We start from the raw sequence: 26,154 nt of genomic DNA on the forward strand, positions 1-26,154 counted from the left end.
TCCTGAGCAGCTGCTGTGGTGGTCTTGGAGGAGTGGAAAGCATGCGACTGATTCCTGTGACGCTCCAGGGAGAGACGAGTCTTCACTGACATCCAGCGCTCTCCAGCCTTCAGCACCTAGACTGCAGTTCTGCACAAGACGTTTGGCCAGAGGAGAAATATCTTGCCCAACTGAGCCTGGTTTCTCTAGAGGTTTTTTAATTCTTCACTTTGGCCAATTGGTGAAGTTTTTTCCTCGCTGCTGTCGCCACTGGCTTGCATGGTTCAGGATCTGTATTGCTGCGCATGGATGGATTTGCTCCTCAGTGTTTGGACTCTCAGTATTGAATAATAAACCACACTGAACCGCTAAACTGAACTTAAACTCTGAAAACTGACACAATCTACATTGTTAAAGCACTGTACAAATAAAGGTGAATTGAATTGAAACAGCCAGTCACCTTGTGCCACAGGATAAAACTTGAATACTATCTGAAAGAAAATCTTCTCTAAAAGTAACTAAATAAATTGCTGAATAATTTTGATACATGAAACGAAAAAAGCCTGCAGCCCACAGCAAATGTAGAACGTTATTGCTTATTATATTTAACAAACTTTACTACAACTTTGGTGTAATTTTGCTCACATGGATAACTAAATATTAATCAAAGAAGTCATTACGCTGCTGTGCTGTAAGCCAGTCATTGCTTTGCTGATCATGATTTCGGGAATCGATAGATCTGTCCTTCACAAAAATCAGGAGCACACACAGAAATATCAGATCAGTTCATCCAAACATTTTAATTTGCGTCGCAGACTTGTTTGAAGAACCAAAATAGCCAGAATTCGGTTATCTAGATTAAAAGATCCAGGATCTGCCAAATCATCTCAGATCATTTAAGCGAAGTACGATGAACGGACCCCAAGCCTTTATTTGTTTGATCAAAAATACGAAATTGTGTGTAATATTGTTACTATTTAAAATATTAGTTTCTCTCTATTAATATATTTTAAAAAGGAATTAATTACTGTGAAGTTTCAGCATCATTCAACAAATATCATTCTAATATGCTCAACACATAATACATTCAGCCATTTTCCTTCGGCTTAGTCCTCTATTTATTACAGCGGAATGAACTTCCAACTATTCCAGCATATGTTTTAGGCAGCGGATATCCTTCCAGCCGCAACCCAGTACTGGGAAACAGCCATACACACACACTCATACACTACCGCCAATTTTGTTTACCTAATTCCCCTATAGCGCATGTGTTTGGACTGTGGGGGAAACCGGAGCACCCGGAGGAAACCCACACAAACACAGGGAGAATATGCAAACTCCACACAGAAATGCCAACTGACCCAGCTGGGACTCGAACCAGCAACCTTCTTTCTGTGAGGCAACAGTGCTAACCAGTGAGCGACCATGTCACCCCATACATAATACAAGCCAGGAATTAATAATTTAGTTGAGATAATCGCAATCATTATTATTGACTGTCATTACTGATCAACTTTACTTAAATTAATTGCTGGTTTAAAAAAAAAATGTAAAATGTGATGAATCCCTCCGCTAGTGGATTTTGGATTTAAAGTCGTTTTTTTCCCCCCTGCTTTAAATAGTGTTTTCCGTCTGCACATGTCAGTTCACATTTTGACCTCATTCTGATTTTCTGTCTCATCAGATAAATGGGAATCCAGCAGGGCCGTACCGAGCCGTGAACAGCCAGCTGAAGTTGGCGTCCCTCCTACACGAGGGTGTGGACACTTTGGATAAAGTGTTTGAATATGCTGTTGTCCACTTTCCCGAACGAGACTGCCTCGGCACTAGAGAGCTGCTGAGCGAGGAGGATGAGATCCAGCCTAACGGGAAAGTCTTTAAAAAGGTGACACACTATCATGTTGTCTCACGTTCACTTGGCCAAGTTTATAACTGGTATTGTTGATCTGAACACATATGGATAGTGTTAAATACAGGTGTAAACAAGGTCTGGAAGCTTTTTGGCTTGTTCGCTTTTTACGACTTCCAGATGTGGTGGAGATCGTATTGACTGCATTGCTTACAAAATTTAGATGTGCATGCAGTCAAATGCTTTCAGACAGCCACTAAAGACCACTTGCTCTCCACCTACTGACGTCATACTTAAGTGTTAATCATAAATGATGAAAAATACAGATTGTGTAAAATATTATTTAAAATTGTTTATTTCTTTTCAGCTACCTGTAGTTTTGTAATAATCTTGAAAACACTAATTAGTATGTTCAGGTGTGTTTGATTAGTGTTGGAACAAAAACTCAACAGGACACTGGCCCTCCAGGACAGAGTTGTAACTAGAACACCTTAAATCAAAAGTTTTACTTTTATAAAACTATAAATGTAATGCAATGTAACCTTACCAAAGAAAATATAAATTTCTTGCTGACTCTAAACAAAGTGCCTTTAAGGAAAGTCAATTTACTCGGTGGCCCACTTTGATAGACCTCTCGAGCTCTCTGAGCCACCGTAATTTTACTCTATTTAAATGTTGTATTTTTGATTACGCAATGTATAGTTGTATGCTAAAGCTTGCCTGAATTTAATCTTTGAGTATTGGGATGCTAATATTAGGATGGTTTATGAAATCGATAAAATCCTGCTAGATTTGACATCATGCTGTTTTGTTTACTTCAGTAATCTAGGTAAAACGTTTTTTTCTGCTGTTCAGTAGACGTCACCTGCTAGATTAGTGTTTCTATTTAGTATATGAATGATGTTTTAGTTTAGAGTTGGTTTTTTTAACAATTATTAAATACACTGTAAGTTCAAATGTCGTTAAAACCTAAAGTGGTGATGAATTCTTAATGTATGCAAAGAGTCTTAAAAGGTATTAAATTTCCATCTCTGACGCCTGTATCCTGATCATGCGGCCCCAATTTAGAAACCAGCAGTTTAAATACTCAAGTATATTTCGAAGGTCTCTCTAAGATCATGTGTACACATCTCAAGAGACCTCACTCAAAGACTCTATTGAAAGAAGTTCATTGGCCGTCTATCTCTGTAAACACTGTGTATCTCTGCTCTGGTGTTGTCCAGACCTGTTTACATTAAACTGAAAAGCAGTCACATGCTGCTGTCAAGGCCATCGATACAATACAATGCCACTCTGACTTGTCTCTCGTTCTCTCTAGGTGATTTTGGGCGATTATAACTGGTTGTCGTATCAAGACACTTTCCATCTGGCTCAGAGGTTTGGAAGTGGACTGGCTGCGCTGGGTCAGAAGCCTCTCTGCAACATCGCTATTTTTTGCGAGACTCGAGCTGAATGGGTCATAGCGGCACAGGCTTGCTTCATGTACAATTTCCCCTGTGAGCATTCGGAACACACACACACACACACACACACACAAACACACACACACATACATAGTGTTGCCTCCAATAGCTGCCATATTGTGCTGACTAGGAAAAAATATTTGGCCAAAAATAGCACTGCTAGGGTGGTTGATGCTAGACAGTATCACTGAAATCAGAGCATTTACTCTCTTGAAATTGATACTATACATACAAAATATGCATATATATATATATATATATATATATATATATATATAAAAAAATATATATATATAAAAAAAAATATATATATATATATGTTATATGTTAATTTCTTATAACTATAACTATTTATATTATTTGTTATATTCATTTACTATCCCTCGATATAACGCGGCCCTGCCTCGTAGTTCGCCAAATTTTTTTTTGTGCAGTTTGACATGCTTTTTTTAACAGCGCATTGTGTGCTACATCCTGATTAGCTGTAAACCATTGTCAATCAATCTCCTCATTGTCTCCTCTATAGTACAGAATGCATTCAGCTTGCAGAATTAACATAAATCTTCGATCGCTAGCAGTATGAGTTCCAACAAGGATGCAAAAAGGGTTGTAACTGTCTGACTACTTCAGATTTTGCCTATCACAGGTTGTTTTTAGAACTTAACTCCCGCAATAAATTAGGGACCACTGTATTACTAACAGTTATATGGTATAGTCCGATTGAATGTTCTTCTAACATGCACTCAAAAAATGACGTTTGCTTTTTGTTCAACTACTAATTTAAATTGAGCTAAAACAACACAATTCTTGAGCTTTTTGGGGGAGGGACAACGTAATTTGGTTAAAAATTAATAAGTTAACTTAATTCCTTCATGTTGTTGTCCCAGTGTACTAAATAATCTCTTACAACATATTCAAATATATACTGGATATATACTTACATTTTGTGTACATGAATGCTTTTATTTCAGTATATGTGATAAGTTTTTGTGGTCTATTTTAATGCTTTTGTTGTTGTTTGTGAGACACTTTGAGTTGCATGTATGTTGGAAAAGTGCTATACAAATAAAGTTTTTTATTATTATTATTATTATTAAATATTTTTATCTTCATCATTTTGGTGGAAATAATGGATATAAAATATACCTTTCACTTATTTCTATCTAAAGACACTAATGATCTGAATGGTTTTCAGTGGTGACTCTTTACTCTACACTGGGAGGATCAGCTATAGCTCATGGTCTGAACGAGACTGAGGTCACACACATCGTCACAAGCAAAGACCTGCTGCAGAGCCGCCTCAAGGTAAAAACAAAACCCACACAATAACACAATCAACCAGAAAGCACTTTCTCATTCCTGCTCTGCATGATCCTCCATCTCTCAGGCTATTCTGTTAGAAGTCCCCAGACTCAAGCACATTATAGTGGTCGACACGAAACCCACAAGCTGGCCTGATCTCCCCAGAGGCATCATGGTACATAACATGGCAGCGGTGCAAGAATTGGGATCCAAACCTGAAAACAGTAAGCGGCACATGATTGAATGTTTATATTAGGGATGTCAGTTTCCACAAATTCCCTTAATCTAATGGTCATTTCAGTAAAAGCAAGGCACTGCAGGTGAATTTTATCTGCAGGCACATTACTTCAGAATGACGTCTGTTTTGATTTTATGGTTTAAGCATGAAAGAAACTCAAGCTAGCCACACTAGTGCTTTTTTTGGTCATGTTTTCTGGCGTACTAACGCGATAAACCTACTAAGCACCAAAAGAGCTGTAAGCATTGATTTTGCTGGTGAAGAAAGACAACAGGATCTCACTGTCAGATGAAAAGAAGACATTCGAGGGCTTGTGAGCCGGTGTTGAGAGCATTCGTGTCAGATAAGAGCAACTGCTTAGAAAAGCCCTCAGGAGATACAAGAGGGAGATGATAACATTGTTTAGAGCAGGTTTTCTCTGTTCAGAAAGACTGAGATAAAAGGTTTAACAATGCACTGGAGTTTTAGACCTTTGTTTTGTTATGCTGTCTGTCAGTTCTTACACATCTGACATTGAGGATGAATGATCGCTGATGTGTTGCATTAAAAAAGATCATGTCTACAACTTATATTTCCTTAGACAACATCGTCCCCACAATGAACGAACAGGGTTGTCAGAAACTAGTTGCTTATTACCATGCCTATTATTAAGAAATTAACTTTATTAGAAGACCCACATGTAATCTGCACACATTTTTTTTTGTTCATCCTCATATTTACTTTTCAGTAATTTCAGTAATATTATTGACTAATCTGCAAATGTTTATTGGATTTATTTACAATACAGGTTGTAAAGCAATATATTCTGGCTTTTACTAGATATATTATATGAGAGACTTTATGTAGCAAACAAGTGGGTCTAATTAGATTTGCATTGTAAAACATAAAAAGTTACAAAGTTATTTTTAGTTCCATGTTATACGTTTTTAATTACTTTACTCTTATAATCATTGCACATAAACCTGCAAATTATTAGCAAAATTCTGTGCAGAAAATGCCAGCAGATTTTGTCTGGCCCTGTTTATTAGGACTTATAAGGTGCATATTCTGCATGATCCCATCCATATCTAAACCCAACTACTACCATAATGAGTATTATAAGCAGGAAGTTAGTAGTTTATCGAGGCAAAAGTCATAATGGTTTATATTAATAGTGAGAATTGTACCTTTAAATGAAATGTGAATTAAATTAAAGCGGACTTTAAAGGTTATTTTTAATTTCTAAAAATAATTACCGAAATTAAAATTTTTAATTTTCGCACGTTAAAAATAAATTCGACCTCACGTTGTCAATATGAATCATATTGACACACTGCCTCTGACACTTTATATCCCCCCCCCCTACTGTACAGCCATTGTACAGCCGAAAAGCAAATTACAAAATGCCATCACTTGAGCCAAAGACAACTTTATGACAAACACAGTGCATAATATAAGACAGAATGTGATGGACAGGAACACCCTATATGCTGGATTCAGTGACTGGCACACCTCCAGCACAGCTTTTGATAATGAGCTGAACTCTAGTATTGCATTGACTCTTTGCTTAGCCACACCCAAAAACCGGCACACACCAATCGAGGCATAGCAACCGTAGTTATGCGCAGGAGGTCTGTCAAACTTTTGAGCGAGGGAAACAAGCCAAAGCGTTGTGCATATGGATTGTGCATATCTGATACCGGGATCCTAAAAGTTTGGACAGGGTGTTGGAATTTTTTTCCCCTTTTCAAAACCTAAAACCCATGAGGAGAAATGCCAGCGTGTAGGAGCGCTAAGGAAGCAGAGTTAAGTTGGTTTTATTTTCAATATTCCTGACACAGTCATAAGCGGCAGTAACATACACCTCTTACCCTAAACAAATCTAAACTGTGTTTCCTACAAAAATACAAAGCAGGTTATGTTTCTCCAGCTGTCTTATTTTTTCTTTCGATATTATGAGCACTGCTCCGTTTAAGCCCTTGCCATTGTAGTCATACTTATATCAGTCATATTTTCATCTGTTTCAAGCAACGAATATTTTAAATTACACATCAATAGAACAAAACCGAGATAAGATCACAAACTGAGCACCTTCGATCAATATACTTCACCCGCAGCTGTTTTTCAGTAATTTAAAAGCCTCATGTCCATGCCAGAGCTACAATTCAGATGTTTTCAGTGGTCCTTTGGAGATTTATTCATTGGTGACGACGTTATACCGGGTTAGTGTCTTCTTTTATATTTGGTGTCAGATTAATATTTGCTAGTAGGGAAAATACTCGGCTCGCATACTGATGTTAGCACACTGTATGCAATTATGTAGTATGCAATTTTGGACGCAGCCTGAGTGAAAACATTTGTTGCTAAATAATTTTATTTAATTGAAACGCTGTTCCTTTGAATTTTCTATTCAACAATACTAAAATATTTAGTAATTGTGATGCAAATTTAATTTAATGATCAACTGTTTTATTTTGTAGAATACAGAAAAAGTATGTACAGAATGTACCAATCAAGTCCAAAGTCACACATATTGTAACACTCCTAATCATAAGTTCAAAAACTAGAACAGGCTTTTTTCTTCCTTAAATAAAGATGAATCTTTCCTGAAGTTTGGCACAAATTTAAGTGTACGTAAAAGGTATAAAACTGACAGTTGAGAAGACTGAGACAATCATTTTTGCTTTGCTTTAACCCTTGTCTGACAGATTCAGATTTCCACAACACAATTAGGCCTGTCATGATATCTAGTTTTTGTTGTATAATATATATTGCACCAAAATATATTGTGATTAACAATATTATTGTCTTTTTAAGATCATTTTATGCTACTCATTATATATGGCCAGAATACAATATAATAGCCTCATAATGCAAGTTCACAAAGAACACATCATATTTTAATCTTAAGAATATTTCATTGGATTATAGTCAGTTTAACAGTTTAATAATTAGGCATTAAAATTTGAAAGTGAAAACATACAGTATATCCTAAATAAATAATAAATGTTAAGAAAAAAGTGCAAGGTAAAAAGTAACAGAGGCTGTGATATCTGCTAACAGATCTATTTTCAGTTGTCAGACACCCACATGAAAATATACTAAAGTAATTTATAGTAAATACTATAGTGTTTATTAACCATACTGACACGAACACCTCCAATGATAGAGATGTTATCAGCTAAACTGTTGCTAGAATTGGTTTTTATGTTATATAGCTTCACCAAAAATAAAGGTCATTTCCATGCGTTGTGCGATAAGTCGATATATTGATAATTGTGACAGGCCTGAACACAATAGGATTGTTCTGATAGCAATACTAAATATTTCTTTACAATAATTCTAAACATTCCTTGAGCACTAAATCAGCTTATAAGAATGACTTCTGAAGGCTCGTGTGACACTGAAGACTGGAGAAATGATGCTGAAAATGCAGCTTTGCACCATAGGAAGAATAAATGACTTATTAAAATGCATTATTTAGACTGTTTCAGAGCATCAAGAATGGCACAACAGCATTAATGAAGGGATGTGAATGTGTCTGTGTGCAGTAATGGTGTCCCGCAGGCAGCCTGTCCCATCTGATATCGCAGTGATCATGTACACCAGCGGCTCTACAGGCATTCCTAAAGGAGTCATGATCTCTCACAGCAACATCATCGCGGGCATCACTGGCATGGCTGAACGCATCCCGAACCTTGAGTATGCCTCTCTAAAACATCTTTTTCCCCCAGAGTGGTTTCATGTATATCCATCATCAGGGGTTCTTACTCTCTCTCCTTTTTTCCAGTTAAATTTAAGCACTTTTCAAGCACATTCCAGGTGCATTTTCTAACTTTTTTAGCACTTTTCAAGTAGGCAAATTACTAATTTATACATATACTGTTAAAGTCAGAATTAATAGCCCCTCTTTAATTTTTTTTCTTTTTTTAAATATTTACCAAATGTTTAACAGAGCAAGAAAGTTTTCACAGTATGTCTGATAATATTTTTTCTTCTGGAGAATGTCTTATTTGTTTTATTTCAACTGAAATAAAAGCAGTTTTGAATTTTTAAACACCATTTTAAGGACAAAAATTATTAGCCCCTTTAGGCTATTTTTTTCCTGATAGTCTACAGAACAAAACAGCATTATACATCAACTTGCCTAATTAACTTAATTAACCTAGTTAAGCCTTTAAATGTTACTTTAAGCTGTTTAGAAGCATCTTGAAAATATCTAGTAAAATATTATGTACTGTCATCATGGCAAAGATAAAATAAAACAGTTACTAGAGATAAGTTATTAAAACTATTATAATTAAAAATGTGTTGAAAAAGTCTGCTCTCTGTTTAACAGAAAACGAGCGAAAAAATTAACAGGGGACTAATAATTCAGGAGGGCTAATAATTCCTTCTTCAACTGTACACATACTTCTCATTATATTAAATCCTTTTTGTTATAGTATTCTGAGAAAAAATATTTAATGGCATGTTTGCCCTAAGCCCAATATGTAATAGTGATTTACTGTCCTAAATATCATTTACTGGCATCCTAAATGTCATTTTTCATGTAAGGTTTATAATATATAAAAAACATACGCCGAGTCCAGAGCTTTCATTTTATGCAAGACCCAAGCGATTTATTTAATTTAATTTAAATACTTAATTATTATTACCTGTTTAGTAAGATAAGCTATTAGGAAAGCATTTTCAAGCACTTAATCCAAAATCGAAGCACTTTAGAATTTTCATAGATTTCCAGCTCCGAAACGAACCGTTCATTACGTTCTCTGATAGATCAAGCCATTAATCTCTGTTGCTTTATTGACAATACTTCATTTCCTGTCTGAACAATCAATTAGCATTTGAATATTAGATAATGTCTCAACTGATATTTACACCCAGTATGATGTCTGGAAAGCAAATCCATGGCATTGCTGATACTAGCAATAAGTGTTTATATTACACTAAAATGGTTTTATTTTAAATCCTATAAATGATTATAAAATGGCTTTGTTTACGGTCTATTCACCTTATTCGGCAATGTGAAAGTATGCTCTTTTCTGAAACTTCTCGCTCAATTGCTTATGAAGGAAATAACAAGGAATAACAAATGGGAGTAAAAGGTCAAACTAAAACTTATAATAGTAAAATACTAATTTGCAACATCAAGCAGTATAGTGATTTTTTTACAGCTAAAAATCAAGGGTAAGAAGTGAATGAGTTTAGATGTCTCAATGGTCTTCCAATGGGAAGTGAAAAAATAATATTACTATGTACTATATCTAATGGATGGCTATGAGTGTTTGTGTTAACGCTGTTTGTTTGTTTTTTTATCGTCGCAGTGAGAATGACACCTATATTGGCTATCTGCCTCTCGCTCATGTCCTGGAGCTCAGCGCTGAGCTGGTGTGTGTGTCACACGGCTGTCGGATTGGATATTCATCACCTCAGACTCTTGCTGACCAGGTACAAACACGCACACATTAGTCATGCTGTTGTGCGGTCATCACCACGTCAAGAACTTACAATCTCACAATGCTTTAGATTAACAATGTGTTGACTTGCATTACTGCAGACAACGATATCACTGCTCTATTTATGTGCATTTGGCGAATGCCCTTCCAGCCGCAACCCATCTCTGGGAAACATCCACACAATTTAGCATACTCAATTCACCTATACCGGAAGTCTTTGGACTGTGGGGGAAACCGGAGCACCCAGAGGAAACCCACGCGAACGCAGGGAGAACATGCAAACTCCACACAGAAACGCCAACTGAGCCGAGGCTCGAACCAGCGACCTTCTTTGTGTGAGGCGACAGCACTACCTACTGCGCCACTGCTTCGCCGTTTTTAAGAAAATGTTAAATGTAATTGAGTCCTATTACATTATTCCTTCACAAGCCCATTTCAGCCAGACAATACTTCCTGCATTCAGATCCACTGAAACGGCAGGTGACCATCACATCAAGCAGATCTGTGCTGTCTGAAAAAAAGGTGGACACTCATATTTCTCAAAATAAAAAAATATTACACTACAGAATATTACACTTCATTTTTTATAAGGAGCTTTTTGGTTTGGGCTATAAAGGAGGATTTGTTTTATTTGCTGCTTTGAAAAAACCCCAGAAGTTTTTCTTTCTTTCTTTTTTTTCTGCTGTATTGAAAACTTATCAAACCGTGACACCACTGTGTAGCATCGTACTGAACCATGATTTTTGTGAACTTTACACCCCAAATATTTATAGTTATTAGACTGGATCAACAGATACTATTTTTGGAACACCCTCAAAATGAATGAGAAACAAATATTGGATTTCATTCAGTGAAAAGTGATGCAGGGGAGTAAAATAATGCAGAGTAAATTAAAAGATTGTAATACTATATCATATTTTTCTCCTCACAGTCATCTAAAATTAAAAAGGGCAGTAAAGGAGACACCAGCGTCCTCAAACCAACACTGATGGCAGCTGTTCCTGTAAGAAACCTTGCATTCACACAAACACAAACACACACTGGTCAGAATAGCCGCATGTCTGTAACATTTCCCTCTTTTCTTTAGGAGATTATGGATCGTATCTATAAGAATGTGATGACTAAAGTTGAAGAGATGAGCAGTGTCCAGAAAACACTCTTTGTTTTGGCGTACAACTACAAAATGGAGCAGATCTCCAAAGGATACACCACACCGCTCTGCGACAGGTACAACGCAATGCTAAATATAATATTAAAGAGCTCTGCATAGTTTTTTAGCAATCATGTAGTGTGTTTAGTGTGGTAAAAGTTTAAAATATCATAAAAAAGCAGCTAGCGTCTCTAATTAGAACCAGTTGTTGTAATAAACCGGTAATGTCAGCCTTGCATTCTGGATAAGTTTGTAAAAATGAGCATGACGCAAGCTTATGGTGTTCATTGGTCTTCTTTAACCCTTTAAACACTATAGTTGTACCTGTGACCTAAAAAAGTTTGGTTTTATGTGATTAGCATGTTTAGAAGATGCTGTTTGGTTTGTGCTGCAAAAATGAATTGAAAAATCAATCACTGATGGGTTGAACAGACACTTTTATACAAGTACACCGTTACTAACAGCGTTACTTTTTTCTTTAACGAGTAATCAAATTAATTACTGTTTCCCCTGTTACAACGCCGTTACTATTATTGACAATACAACGCGTGTTACTATAATTGAGAACACTGAAGCGGTTTTCATGTGAGCGTCTCTCTCAGCCATAGGACCTCTCTTTCTCTGGGTGGGTGTGTTTGTATGTATGTGTGTGTGTGTGTTTGGGGCTGGGACACATAACTAACCAGTGATGATGATTGGTGTGTATGTGAACGTGGTGTAACTGAGAATGTGATGATTGGCTTAGATAGAGTACATTTACATTGTTTACCAGTCAGAGGCAGAGTAGGGTGTGTTCACTAGGGATGGGTATCGTTAAGGTTTTAACGGTATAGCTACTTTTGATCAATACCATTTATCGGTTCAGTACTTTAAGGGTTCTTTTATTAGTACTTTTTGTAATACTTTTAAAGATAAAAACAAAAAAACTAATTGAACAGAATTACCAACACTTTATTATTATGTTTTTAATGTAAAATAAAATGAAACCAATAATTTTAAAACAAATAAATAGTTTTTTCTCCTGTGAAAGAATGTAGAGAGAAATCTTTTTCTGGAGAAAATCAACAGGTTTGCCTTTTCTGGCAGAAGTCGTGATCTTTCTTGGTTTATTGTGCTCCCTGCAGTTGAAAACACCCTCTTTGAGTTGCAAAATGCAGTTAAATGAGATAATGTTTCTGATTTTTTATTAACACATTCACATAAATGAGTTAACAGTGTTTTGGGAGTTAACTCTGTTTTAAATACAGTTTTGGAGCATCTTGCAATGCAAGCAGTTTGTTATCATTTCTTAATAAGCATATAGTTTATTATTAGGCTATTCATAGGCTATATTTGTAAATACAGCTAATGAAAAATCATGTTTAATATTTTTTTAGACTACTGCAGAAAAAAACCTATTGTTTTCATTGTAAGCGAATGTGTGTGTTTATTTAACTATTAATATTATACTAAATTAGATGGCATAACGATGTGGATGATGTAACGTTACCATTAGTAGATAGGCAGTCAAACATTTTTTATTTGTCTTCCTGCAGTTAATGCACTTTTAAAAGATACTTTCACTTAGCTCAATTGCTTGCTTTTCTGCTTGTACAACTGTTTGCGTTGTTGTAAGGGACATTGTCGCTGTCCACTCGGGAAATACAACCCGTTTGGTTCACTTCACAAGCTTACGAGCTGTGTGTGGGCGAGTCTGTGTGGCGAGCTTTGTGTGTGCACTTAGCACGAGCTTCCACTGAGTGCGCACGCACAGTTGAGAACTGTGAAGGCTTTTATACTTGACACACTCTCCGGAAACACGAGCATTTCTCATGTGAGATTGCCAACTGTGAAGACGAATATCAAATATCGTAAATTAGAAAAGGTTGGTCAGTTAAAGAATGCTACTGCAAGTAATTTTTATTTAGCAATAAATCTTCAGTACCGATAGCAGAACCGTTAAATGTCAGAGCTTATCGATACTTCTGTGTTTTATTATGTAGCCCCGATACTGATAAAGTACAGAATTTCGGTACCCATCCCTAGTTCACACACAAGCGCACACAGTCAGTTGCACACACCAACAACCTGGAGTCAGAATGATGGCAAATCCAACAAGTTCATATATAAGCACTACTTTTCCCTCATTGAGAATGTTTATGTATTGTGCAACTTATGCCCAGGAAAAGAAAGAGTCTCTCTGCATCTGTGACAAGTAATGAAGCATCTTACATCGTCACATACCGCGCCACCAAATTAGTGGCTACACAGGTGATAATGTGAGCTCTGCTACCAAAGGAGGAGACAAAACCACAACGTCGAAGCAAATAAAGTGTCGTTTTTCTCAACCGCAAACACTCAGACAGAATTAAACTAAATAATATCTAGATGTACAGTTGAGGACTTGCTGCTGTTGTCTCTCACATTGTCCCACACCAGCATTAAAATACTGTAGATTAGTGTGAAATGTTTTATATTTATTTTATAGTCATTTGACTAATTCGATTTTTTTAAAGTAACGGAATAGTTACTTTCCCCGGTAATTAGTTACTTTTATGCAACTCAGTTACTAACTCAGTTACTATTTGTGAGAAGTAACTAGTAACTATAACAAATTACTCTGAAAGGAACATGCCCAACACTGATGCCTACTAAGCTAAAATACAAATATGATAACAAGCCTTTATATAAAAGGCAAGAGGTAAAAGATAGACCAATCACAGCAGACAAGGCCATGATTTGACCAATCAGAACAGAGCAAACTCTCATAAAAGGTTGGTTTAGAAAGAACTTGTGTTATTTGGTTATTAGAGATAATGGACATTTTGAGAAAACGTTTTTATGACTTAAGTCATTATAGGAGAAAATTAGGAGTAGTAAAATGGCATAATGGGGCAGTTTAATGTAATGATTTCATTTGAAGCTCTGTGGGATTTTATGCAGTAGCCTGTTTTCTGTGTTATATTTGTAATGTCTAAGTGTTTGTGTGTTCTGCAGGCTGGTTTTCAGGAAGGTTCGCTCATTGCTGGGTGGTAACACGCGTGTGCTGTTGTCTGGTGGAGCTCCTTTATCTGCAGCTACTCAGCGGTTTATGAACATCTGTTTCTGCTGTCCTGTGGGACAAGGCTACGGCCTCACAGAGACCTGCGGAGCCGGGACCATCAGCGAGAGTAAGCATGAAATTCCCTGAGCAAGAGCGTTAAGATATAAGATGGCATGAGTCAATCTACAGATAGCGAGGATGTAAAAATTTAGTCCTTTTGAAATTAGAAAGGCTGATGATTAATAATTAGGAAAAAATTAATTTTAGTAGTAAAATTGCTAAAAAGAAAATCATCAACTACTGTATATTAAGAGACTTAAGAGACAATGACAATTTAACAATGTATATAAAAATCACTTTTATAAGGGGTTTACACACAGTTGTGTTGCAACATCCTGTCAATATAACCAGCTTCTAATGGTCAAATTGTTTTAATTTTACTTTTTAAATCACACTTTATCAAAACAGTCTAAAGAAACACTTTGATTGACATTACCCTTTTGTACGTGTCATCAGAGGGAGATAGCCCCGCCCATAAGTGACTATCTCTCCTTCATTAGCATAGAATGTTAGTCTTGTTTTTGAATCTGCCACTATGCTGACACACAGGCATTTGTAGCTCCACCTCCTTTTAAAAAAAGAGCAAATATCATTTGAATTTGAAGCGACAGTCACCAAAATGGCACCATTAGGATCAAAGTCTAAAAGCGGTAGTTTCAAAGAGATATAAAACATTATTTGTGGGGTGTTTTGAGCTGAAACTTAACATAGACACTTTAGGGTAATCAGAGACTTATTTCACATCTTTTAAAAAGGGGCATAATAAGTCCCCTTTAAATCTTTAAAATCACAGGAATGTTTGATTCATATTTGATCTTTCATGAATTGTACAATTTTAACATTTTCTGTAACCTAAAATAGCTTAGAATATAATTATTTTAGAGCTTTTTACTCTTGAACTAGACAAAAAATTAAATATTAGATGAAAATCTGAAAACAAAAAAAATCTATCTATCTATCTATCGATAGATAGAAAGATATGCATATATAGTTGAAATTATTAGAACAATTTTATGTTTTACTATTTGATCAAAAATGCAACTTTGCAGAGCACAAGAGATATCTTAAAAACCAAGAATAATTGTGACTGCTAGTTCACATTTAAATTTAATCAAATCACAAGGTTTGATTTTATTTTTATGTTTAAATACTAGGTTAAAAGAGTTTAGAATGCCTTTGTGTATATAATTCCTAATGTGAATCTTGACATTTTGTATGCAGCGTTTGCATTTAAATTAAAAATGCTATCTAAAATGCTGTTTTTTTTTACACTCCCGTAAGATCTCTTAGATCAAGTGATCAAAATCTTCTTTTAGTTCCTCAGTTCAGACTGAAACGTAAAGGGGACAGAGCTTCTTCTGTGGCTGGTCTGCGGTTATGGAACGATTTGCCCCTTGAGTTTAGAATGGCTCCATTACTATCTATTTTTAAATCACTCCTTAAAACGTACCTGTTCAGCTTGGCCTTTTAATATTATTTTAATAGTCTTTTCTACTGCTTTATTTTTTTCTTTATTCAGTTTCTCAGTTTTTTTATTGTTTCTCTTGGTTTATTTTTATGTTTTCATAATCTGTCTTAATTTTTATACAGCACTTTGGTCAGCCTTGTGGCTGTTCTTAAATGTGTTTTATAAATAAATTAATGTAAACTTGCTATACAAAGCAATATCCATTACAGTGTAAATACAGTTAGTACAGTTAATTCTGTACTATTGTAGTTAATAATATGCTATTAAACTGTCATAGTATAGAAATAATACTAAATGGCACTGATTTGGGTAGGACAATCTAAAAAAAAAACTGAACCAGTAAGTTAAAGTGAATAGTGCGAGTTAAAATTTGAAGATGAGTCAGTACTTTAGGTCAAGGGTGTGTAGTGCCTTATTAAAATAATTATATGGAATTAAAAGCTGGTGTTTCCATCATCATGGGAAACCCTGGATGTACTAGAAGTCATACTGGAAGCTTAGGAGTTTCATTTTAATAAAATGGATTCATCTTGTCGAGCTCTGAAATATTTATTAATCACAAGCAACTAAGTAAAAGTAATGAAATTCAATGGTAAATAAGTATAGAGAATCTTGTTACAATATTCTTTTTAAATCTGAAGTGTAAGTTCATCTTAAAGTCTGTGTGAACCAAACATATGTTGAGACAAAGTTGAGACATTGTTCTGTTAGAATAACAGAAACAACACCTTCAAATGAATTGACATCATATGAATATTTTCAATTTTGTAAGTGTGCTAATCCTGCTCTGTATGTTTGTGTAGTGTCTGATTACAGCACTGGCCGTGTTGGAGCTCCTCTGGTATGTTCAGAGATCATGCTGAAGGACTGGGAGGAAGGCAAGTACTGCTCTTATACTTCTATTAAGATGTCATTTTAGAAATAGCATGGAGTTTTAAAAGGTCTTTTCCAGACATTGAAGTTTTCTGGGGGGGGGGTTCCCAAGTCATGGAATATCAGGGACTTCGGTTTGTCGTTTAAAATTTGACCTCTCGTTTATCAAAAGTGCAGATTATTGTAGCAAAATAATTTTTGATTGACAGCAAATTTGTCAATCAAAAATTATTGCAATAATTGCAATAATGTCACATAATAATGTCACATGACATGTCTAAAATGAGATGACAACTCAAAGTATTGCACTTGCTATACACAAATATTTTGTTATTTATTATAAAACGAAGAAGCTGCTGAAAGAATTTGAACTGTGCCCTTGTTGGCCAAAGAAAATCTGCCCCAATTAATAAAACTAATTGCAAGCTTCCCTACATTTGCATTACATTTTTAGTCAGGGAGAACTTATGGAATTCAACATTTGGTTTAGAGTGGGAACCCTGTGATTCACTGTATGCTCAAATTTGGATTAATATAAAGTCCATATTAATGTTTTTGCTTTGTTTTTGACCGTAGGTGGTTATTTTGGCACAGATAAACCAAACCCACGAGGTGAAATTCTAATTGGTGGTCCCAACGTCACCATGGGCTACTATAAAAATGAGCAGAAGAACCGAGAGGATTTCTTCGAGGATAAGAACGGGCAACGTTGGTTCTGCACCGGAGACATCGGAGAGTTTCACCCTGACGGCTGCCTCAAGATTATCGGTGCGGAGCAACACACACACACACACACATACATTTAGTTACAATACATTATTTCAGAGCTACATTAAGTACTTAAAGTATGTTATTTTAAAGGTACCTGGTTTAGTTTTGGAGGTCTTTTGCAATAAGCATACATAAATTTAATAATTTTTCTTTTTCGCATAATGTACATTCCAACAGCAGCTTTTTTCCTCACATTGTTTGAAATGGATCTGGTCTTGTAAACCCTGTCTTTCTGTCAGCCTTCTCCATCCTAATTGTTCAGAGGGCTTAGCCTGTTGTGATTGGTCCAACATTTACGGTGTGTTGGAACCAAATCTTTTAACTTATGACAATTGACCCTATTATTTCACATACAACTAGTGCAGCCATTAGAACCTTATTGGTTCTGGAGTTCCAGTCTTATTCACTTCCATTGATTTGTAGCTGTAAAAAAACAGCTTGTTATGCTGCTTGATGCAGCAAGCTTTTACATTATTTTGATTTGTATGTATTATCATAGACAATTTTTTGTAGAGCAAGTTTGACAGTTTACTGTTGTTTATTATTCCTAGTTTTATTCCAATTTCCACACAAAGAAATCATATAGACAGAAGTTATAAAACTACCATAAAAAGAGCTTGCATCCGCATTGCAAATAAAGGCCAATAACTTCAAGACATTCAGTTTTGTATTTAATACTTTGCAGACCTTTTATATTCACCAACATCTATATTATCTAAGAAAGCATAATAGGGGCACTATAATTTAGGTAACACTTTATTTTAATAGTCCATTTAAGAATTAGTAAACCGTCTGCTTAATATATGTTGATACTGCTGAAAAAACAGACATTTTACTGACTATAAGTAACTTTGCAGGTACATGTCAACTTACACACACTAACACTAACAGTCTACTTATAATCTAATGAGAATTAGTTGGCAAGTAGATGCAATGTAACTTGAATTCAACAAACAGACCATTAAAATAAAGTGTGACCACAATTTATATTGTCACAGCCATATCACCTTGTAGCCATTACTGGTTACTTACTGAAGCTAAGCAGGGCTGAGCCTGGTCAGTACCTATATGGGAGACCACATGGGAAAACTAGGTTGCTGTTGGAAGTGGTGTTAGTGAGGCCAGTAGGGGGTCTGCGTGAGTCCTAATGCCCCAGTAAAAGTAAAGAGGACATCTTTCGGATGAGACGTTAAACAGGTCCTGACTCTCTCTGTGGTCATTAAAAATCCCATGGCACTTCTCGTAAAGTGTACGGGTGTAACCCCGGTGTCCTGGCCAAATTCCCTTCATCAGCCGTTAACTATCATGGCCTCCCAATCAACCCTTATCTACCGAATTGGCTCTATCACTGTCTCTTCGCTCCTCCTATAGCTGGTGTGTGGTGAGCGCAGTTGCACCATTGACCTGTGGCTGCCCCCCCTCATGATTGTGAAGCGCTTTGAGTGTGTGCGCTATACAAATACTCACATTACATTTAAATATAAGCATTATCAAAGTCATTTCTACACAATATTTACTAATTAATTGTGACATCTGTGTGTAGATCGAAAGAAGGACCTAGTGAAGTTGCAAGCTGGTGAATATGTGTCTTTAGGCAAAGTGGAGGCTGTGCTCAAAAACTGCCCACTCATCGACAACATCTGTGCTTACGCCAACAGGTACAATTACACAATAAACACACTTGCCAAAAAAAAAAAAAATACACACACTGTGACAGTTTGACATGTTCGCTTCTCAAATATAGCATTCATGTAAAGGCTGTTCTGTCTGAAATGTATAAACCTCTCCTTCTCTATACACAGCGATGAATCTTATGTGATTGGGTTTGTGGTGCCCAATCAGAAGCAGTTAACCGCTCTTGCTGGGCAGAAGGGCATCAGGGGATCATGGGAAGAGATCTGCAACCATGCAGAGATGGAGAAAGAGGTTCTACGTATCATCACAGATGCAGCGATTTCAGGTTTGTAAGCAGTGAAGCAAAATAAGTTGGAATTTAAAGAGCCCATATTATGGGTTTTTGAAAATGCCCCTCCATGTAGTGTGTAACACAGCTCTAAGTGAAGTGAAATATCCACCTAAGGCTTAAATCTGTTAGTGTACAGTGTTTAAAACTGTTGATTCATCTATAAAAGAGTCGACTCATAGTGCTTCAAACGAGTCGCCTTGATAACGAGTCATTAGGTGTTTCGCCATGACTTACTAACGAAACCAAGTTATTCATGTGCACGCGCAAACCCAGGAGATTTGAAACCTGCGGCCCCGCCCTCTGACACAGACACACACACACAAACATGCCGGTCGATTGAAGTCGTCAAACTGCAGATGGATATTATTGAGCTCCGATAGATCTCGAGAATCCCCTGGCTTATTTATGGTTAATGATAAATTAGGGATTTCTGTGGAGAGACATACTGCTGACTAAGAGCTCATCTATGAAGCCAATTTGGTTTGGTCAATTCACATGTCGCATGTCTTTGGACTGTGGCACGAGGAGAACAAATAAACTCCGCACAGAAACTTTGACTGGCCTAGTAAGACTTAAACCAGTGACATTCTTGTTGTGAGGCAACAGTGCTAATCACCGGGCCGCAGTGCCGCCCAATCTCTGAAAAGGGAGGGGGAGTAGGGGTGGAAGGGAGGATTCTTAAAGACAAAGATAACTGAAGTAAGAAACTCTGGCTATTTATGGTGTGTTAGGAATCATCTGATTGGTGAGTCATGTGTTAACTAATCCGGGACCAGCCGTGGTCAATCATAAGCATGTGATTCTCTCAATCATTTTATGAAAAAAGTTCACTTATGCACTGAATTTAAAATGAAATGTGTTTTGTTTTGATTGACAGGTAAGCTGGAACGCTTCGAGATCCCAAAGAAAATCTGTCTGAGCGCTGAACCATGGACACCAGAGACAGGCCTGGTTACTGACGCCTTCAAACTGAAACGCAAGGAACTAAAAACACACTATCAGGACGATATCGAGAGGATGTACGGCGGCAAGTGAATGAAACCAAGGGTCAGTCAGCGGTGTGACGTGGGGGGAGGGAGGGGGGATTTTAGGACACACCAAACCACAATGCCTATATACAAATGAAACAACCCACAGTCCTCTGCCTTCCTGCACCATGTGATGCTCTGCGATCAAAACAGGGACACACTTGAATTTTGTTCGGTTTTGTTTGATGAGAAGGGACAGAACGACTTGTACTCGATTTGTAACTGAAACAGGTTACGAATAATGCACTTTTCTCAGATGACTCCCCGGAGAGTGACACACAATGCAACCAACAGACTGAAAGACTTTTAGATCCCGCCCACATTTCTTTTTTCACTCTCATTGGCTCGCTCTGATAGACTCGCCCCTCGCCCCGCCCACACGTTGTTCTGCAGGCAGATGCGCTTGATGGTTCCACCCAGTCGCGAAGCAGTCACACTGAATTCTCATCTCGAGTCTACGCAGGGAAACCTTTTAGGATTTGACGATTTTTTTTGTTGCTTGTTTCTGTTACCCATTTTTCAGACTTAATTTTTTTTTACTTTGAAGATTGTTCTTGTGGTTTGAAAGTGCTTTTTGAGCCGTGCAAGATTTGGATGTATATGGAATGCTTCTTTAAATGTATGTTACAATGCTACTTTTTTCTAAATGAGCTTGGTCCTTTGTACTTGACATTTTGTTACTTTTAAACCTCGGTTTCTGTTGTTTACCTGTCTCCAAAGGCTGTTGTCCTGTACGATACTGAATGATGTAGTTCAAGTGCTAGTGCACACTGAGGACTGTGTTACTAGACCAAATAATGCAGAAACTCCTATCAATCCAGACCAGTATTACACCAGACAGCTGTTACATAGAGCATTCTTAAGCCAGAGACTTGCTCAAATACTACAGCGAGCTGCGGGTTTATTGGTCAGGGCAACTTTAACATCAATCCAATTTCACATTATCCAAATATTGTGCATTTCCATGTCAATGAGTTGCCGTCCACCCCAAGTGAATGCATTTAATATTCAGTCTGCAATTGAAAGATACACTCCTCATATCACTCCCACATTCCTTTCATTACGTTTACATGGTTCACACTCCATATTTACAGCATATTCCTTTGAACTCATTTGTAAAGCCTTTAAACGTACTCCTTGTATGTGATCATACGATGTCAGCCATTGTGTTGCATGGATGTTTTGCAGGGGAACCAAGTGTTGAGTAGTTTGTTTTGTTTTCTTATAAGGCCATTTTTTATTATAATAATATTGTGATATCGTAATTGTAGACAACAATTAGTGACTTCAACAAAGAGGAAACGTATGAATTTGAATGTGCAATATACTTCTGTATTTTGAGATCCATCAAATAGTACGCACAGTCCGGCCCCGAGAGCATGAATGTCTCCAGGCTCTCCGATGTAACAAGATTTATTCTGCTTCTCAGACTGATGCATCATGATTCACATTAGACTCTGCATGATTGGGGAGATGTAAACCAAACAAATAAGCTCCAAATAAGATCTTGTAAATGTTGCATTTGCAAAATGGGGGGGCGAAACTGTACATTTATTCATTCTTTATGTAGAAAATGTACTGTTTTTTGTTGATTTTCAGCACTTAAAATTTTCAAGACCACCTGTTCACATTTTGATTCATTCCTAATGTTTTCTTTAGGCAGATTTTAATGAAGATTTAGTTGTAGAAACACTCCAGCTTCATGTTGCTCATTGCTATAAGTACTTTTTATGTTTGTCCAAAAAGGAACTGAAGGCAAATAGCGTTCCTAGACAAGTCTGCCTTTCCTGAGCTTGATGGATGATGTTGATTGCCTTTGTTTTTTTTACACAGTAGAAATGAATAATAGGAATTTATACTTTTGATAATTTATTTCTGATTCAGGGAGTGACTCACTCCAAGCTGCTGTACTGCTCACCTTGATTGTGCTTCATTTGCATCCCGCAATATCATTGGTTCCTGCAACAAAAGCAGGTGGCCAATCAGCCATTACCCTAGAGAGAACTCCTCAGCATTGCTAAGTGTAATCTGATTGGTGTGTACACCTGTCAGTCTTTCCTTTGGCAACCGCTAATCCAAATGAATCAGCCTGTTAGACGCTGCTGATCATGCCATCAACAAGTCCGCATATTTAACGAACCTAATTTTATCCAAATGATGCTTGACGGCTGCACACAGACCTACTGAGCCTTTTTAGATGCTGGTGGATTCATTCTCTCTCCTGTTACCTGTCGCTCTGTACTGTAAATAGGACTTTTATGTCAGAAACTCAGTTGCATTTAGCAGATGTACAAATGTAATATCTCCTTTAAATATGGTTAATCTTTGTTACTGAACGGGTTTGGGCTTTATTTTTTTTCTCCTCTTTGTGGATGGTTACTGTCTTAAGATAAGCAGGTCATAGCAAACCAACAACTGCTCTATTTATTTGTAGTTTGGCCTTGAAACTATGTTACACAGAATAAAGTTTTGTGAATTACGAGGGGTATTGCTTTGGGTGTTATTCATTTGTCAAAAATGAGTTCAATTTGAAAATGATCAGGGTTAACAAATGTATGCTTGTTATTTAGATTTCGTTTAAATTCACTTGTGTGTTTATATTATGTAGATCTATAAGATATCGAGAGTAAAATTTAATATTACATTTAACTGAATCTCATAACTGCTGTTCACCAGTAGATGTCACCATCAGATAATGTACCCTAGAGACACACTGAAATCTTCTGTACTGCAGTAATAGAATCAAATAATAATAGTATACAAGTAGCATATCATATTATAATGCAATTTCACAAAATACGTCATATGCAATATTTGCTAACATTATGCCATATTAAAGTTAAAGGTCTCATGAAATATATATATATATATATATATATATATATATATATATATATATATATATGTATATGTATATATATATATGTTTTTTTTAGATGTTAGTATCAGTTTTATTTATTTTTAGGATATCTATGTGCTACTGTGCCCCAAAAACAGTGGCACAATACACATTTAAAAGATATAAATCTGATATGAACATGTCAAGCTTGTAGTTTGTTACTTCTGCCCAAATTGACCACACCAGTTTCTCATCATGACCAATCAAAAGCTCTCTAGTATCTGACATGCCCCAGACATTTAGGCTGCATTTACACTGCAGATCTTGATGGTCAATTCCGATTTTGTGACTATTCGATTTTTTTTGCTGACCTGCTTACATTATCTCCTTAAAAGTTACTCGTATCCAATCATCTGCACTGCACATGGCAAAGGCGCAATGGCCAGGAAAAAAAAAGAGCGTGCGCTGACTAACAGCTGATATTCTTTTCTCTATTCCTGTGTGTAATCTGTTCGCATCGTTTGACAAGCTGTTTTACTATAGTTTATGACAGAAAGGTTCTCATTTGTCTATCTTCTTTTGATATGTAGGCTTTTTTAAACCTTTAGGTTTAAAAAAAAAATTAATGTAATGTCCATGGCGTGATTTATGCACATGATGTAGCTATGCATTAGTTTTATTTTAGTTGATACTGGTTACATGGCCAACATTGCGCTTAGATATACACAACATGTGTTAAACATTATGTTTTAACTAGAATGGACAGATGAGGTCCAGCAGTAGATCCGAGATGGACTGGCTAATTAAAGCTGCTCTTCGCGGGGGAGGTGATGACGGAGCTCCTGCTGACAGGCTGGGGGTCAGAGTCTGCATAAGTTGAGGCACATCGTGAAAAACGTCCTGTCTTTTTGAATAAACTGCCGATTTGAGTTAAAACTATATTCTCGCCTGAAAAACTCTTAAAAGTTTAATTTGTGACACAGCAAAGGAGTAATTTTTAAATTGTGCAGGTTTTCTCCTCCACATTTAGCTTTCGCTGGTTGGGTTGCAATGCATTCTGGGATACCCATGCTTCGCACAAGTCACCTCTTGATACATCCCCGACAAAAGGGGTGGAGCAAGTACACATCCGGGAATTTTATCTGTACTTGGCAAGATGTTAACTTTGAATTGGAACAGTTCTTCGGTGATGGTTGATGACGTTTCACAAGGACACAAGAACGCAAGTACAGACAAAAACGCAGATTGAGAAACAGCCCATGTCCAACCCTCTCATCGTGTTTCGGTTGAGATTACATCAAACATCAAATAAAAATGCATATTTCAAAGCACTTCATATAACCTATAAAGAATTTAAAATTCACTGTTAATTCCAAGCATCCAGATTAGCAGATGCAGAATGAATATGCAAATTTACTCAAATATGTCCTGTTATTAAATATATGTCCAGGATTTTTGTCTACTGTTTCCCCCAACATTCTTCAGAATATTTTATTTCACAGAAAATTTTATTTCAGGACATTTACAGAAGAAAGAAATTCATAAATGTTTGGAACCATTCGAGTGTGTGTACAGTGCATCCAGAAAGTGTTTCATAGCGCTTCACTTTTTCCACATTTTTTTGTTACAGCCTTATTCCAAAATGAATTAAATTCATTTATTGCCTCAAAATTCTACACACAATCTCCCATAATGACAAAGTGAAAAAAGTTTTTGCCAATTTATTAAAAATACAAAATTTGAAAAATCACATGTTCAGAAGAGTTCCCAGACTTTACCGTGAAGCTCTAAATTGACCTCAGGAACATTCTGTTTCCACTGATCATTCTTGAGATGTTTCAGCAGCTTAATTGGAGTTCACCTGTGGTAAATTCAGTTGATTGGACATGATTTGAAAAGGCATACACCTGGTCTATATAAGCTCTCAGGGCTGACAGTGAATGTCAAAGCACAAACGAAGCATGAAGACTAAAAATAGCAACGGTGTCAATTTCAATACCGCTGTACAGTCATAAAAAACAATGCACTTAAATAGGAGACAAGTATTAAATATTAAATATTATTTATTTAATGCCTACAAATGCATATGTGTGATTGTCATCACGGAACAGTGTGGAGGAGAGAGAGAGGTGGGGTAGCAAGTCGGGCAACAAGTGACCTGCAGTTTGGCAGTATTTCTGGTAGACGTGGTAAATGTGAAATAGAGGTCTGCATTCCCGCTGCTGTACTGCGGAAGCCGACCAGATTTTTTTGCTGTGCAGGAATAAATTTCAGAATAAAGCGCGGGAGCGGTCGGTAACTCTGATGTAATTTGAAAGGGAGCGGTCGCACGGTCTAACAATATCGCTCCCACGTTCTTCTGTGGAGAGAGGAGAACCTTACAGAAGGACAACCATCTGTGCAGCAATCCACCAATCAGGCCTGTATGGTAGAGTGGCCAGACGGAAGCCCCTCCCTACCTGGAATTTGCTAAAAGTCATCTGAAGGACTCTCAGACCATAATAACCTAAATTCTCTGGTCTGATGAGACTAAAATTCAACTCTTTGCAGTAAATGCCAGGCGTTATGTTTAGAGAAAACCAGGCACCGCTCATCACCAGGCTAACACCATCCCAACAGTGAAGCATGGTGGTGGCAGCATCATGCTGTGGGGATGTTTTTCATCAGCAGGAACTGGGAGACTAGTCAGGATAGAGGCAAAGATGAAT

The 26,154-nt window shown here is 36.7% G+C and overlaps 2 protein-coding genes across 3 annotated transcripts in view; one reads left to right on the forward strand and one right to left on the reverse strand.

The window, feature by feature from the left end:
• The window catches only part of acsl3b (acyl-CoA synthetase long chain family member 3b), a 43,137-nt gene extending 20,048 nt beyond the window's left edge, over positions 1 to 23,089 (forward strand). For both annotated transcript variants that reach the window (XM_087239620.1, NM_001145932.2), the window contains 14 exons: positions 1,664 to 1,864; positions 3,147 to 3,324; positions 4,487 to 4,596; positions 4,679 to 4,817; positions 8,362 to 8,512; positions 10,138 to 10,261; positions 11,201 to 11,272; positions 11,357 to 11,496; positions 14,396 to 14,568; positions 16,773 to 16,847; positions 17,419 to 17,610; positions 19,157 to 19,271; positions 19,416 to 19,573; positions 20,457 to 23,089. In XM_087239620.1, coding sequence (XP_087095746.1) covers positions 1,664 to 1,864; positions 3,147 to 3,324; positions 4,487 to 4,596; positions 4,679 to 4,817; positions 8,362 to 8,512; positions 10,138 to 10,261; positions 11,201 to 11,272; positions 11,357 to 11,496; positions 14,396 to 14,568; positions 16,773 to 16,847; positions 17,419 to 17,610; positions 19,157 to 19,271; positions 19,416 to 19,573; positions 20,457 to 20,614 — 1,986 coding nt within the window. In that variant the 3' untranslated portion in view covers positions 20,615 to 23,089. The remainder of the gene's footprint in view (positions 1 to 1,663; positions 1,865 to 3,146; positions 3,325 to 4,486; positions 4,597 to 4,678; positions 4,818 to 8,361; positions 8,513 to 10,137; positions 10,262 to 11,200; positions 11,273 to 11,356; positions 11,497 to 14,395; positions 14,569 to 16,772; positions 16,848 to 17,418; positions 17,611 to 19,156; positions 19,272 to 19,415; positions 19,574 to 20,456) is intronic.
• ftr05 (finTRIM family, member 5) overlaps positions 1 to 26,154 on the reverse strand; it is a 393,850-nt gene that overhangs the window by 11,173 nt on the left and 356,523 nt on the right. The window lies entirely within an intron of this gene.

This window comes from Danio rerio, chromosome 2, assembly GCF_052040795.2.
Source record: "Danio rerio strain M-AB ecotype USA chromosome 2, GRCz13ab, whole genome shotgun sequence".
NCBI lineage: Eukaryota > Metazoa > Chordata > Actinopteri > Cypriniformes > Danionidae > Danio > Danio rerio.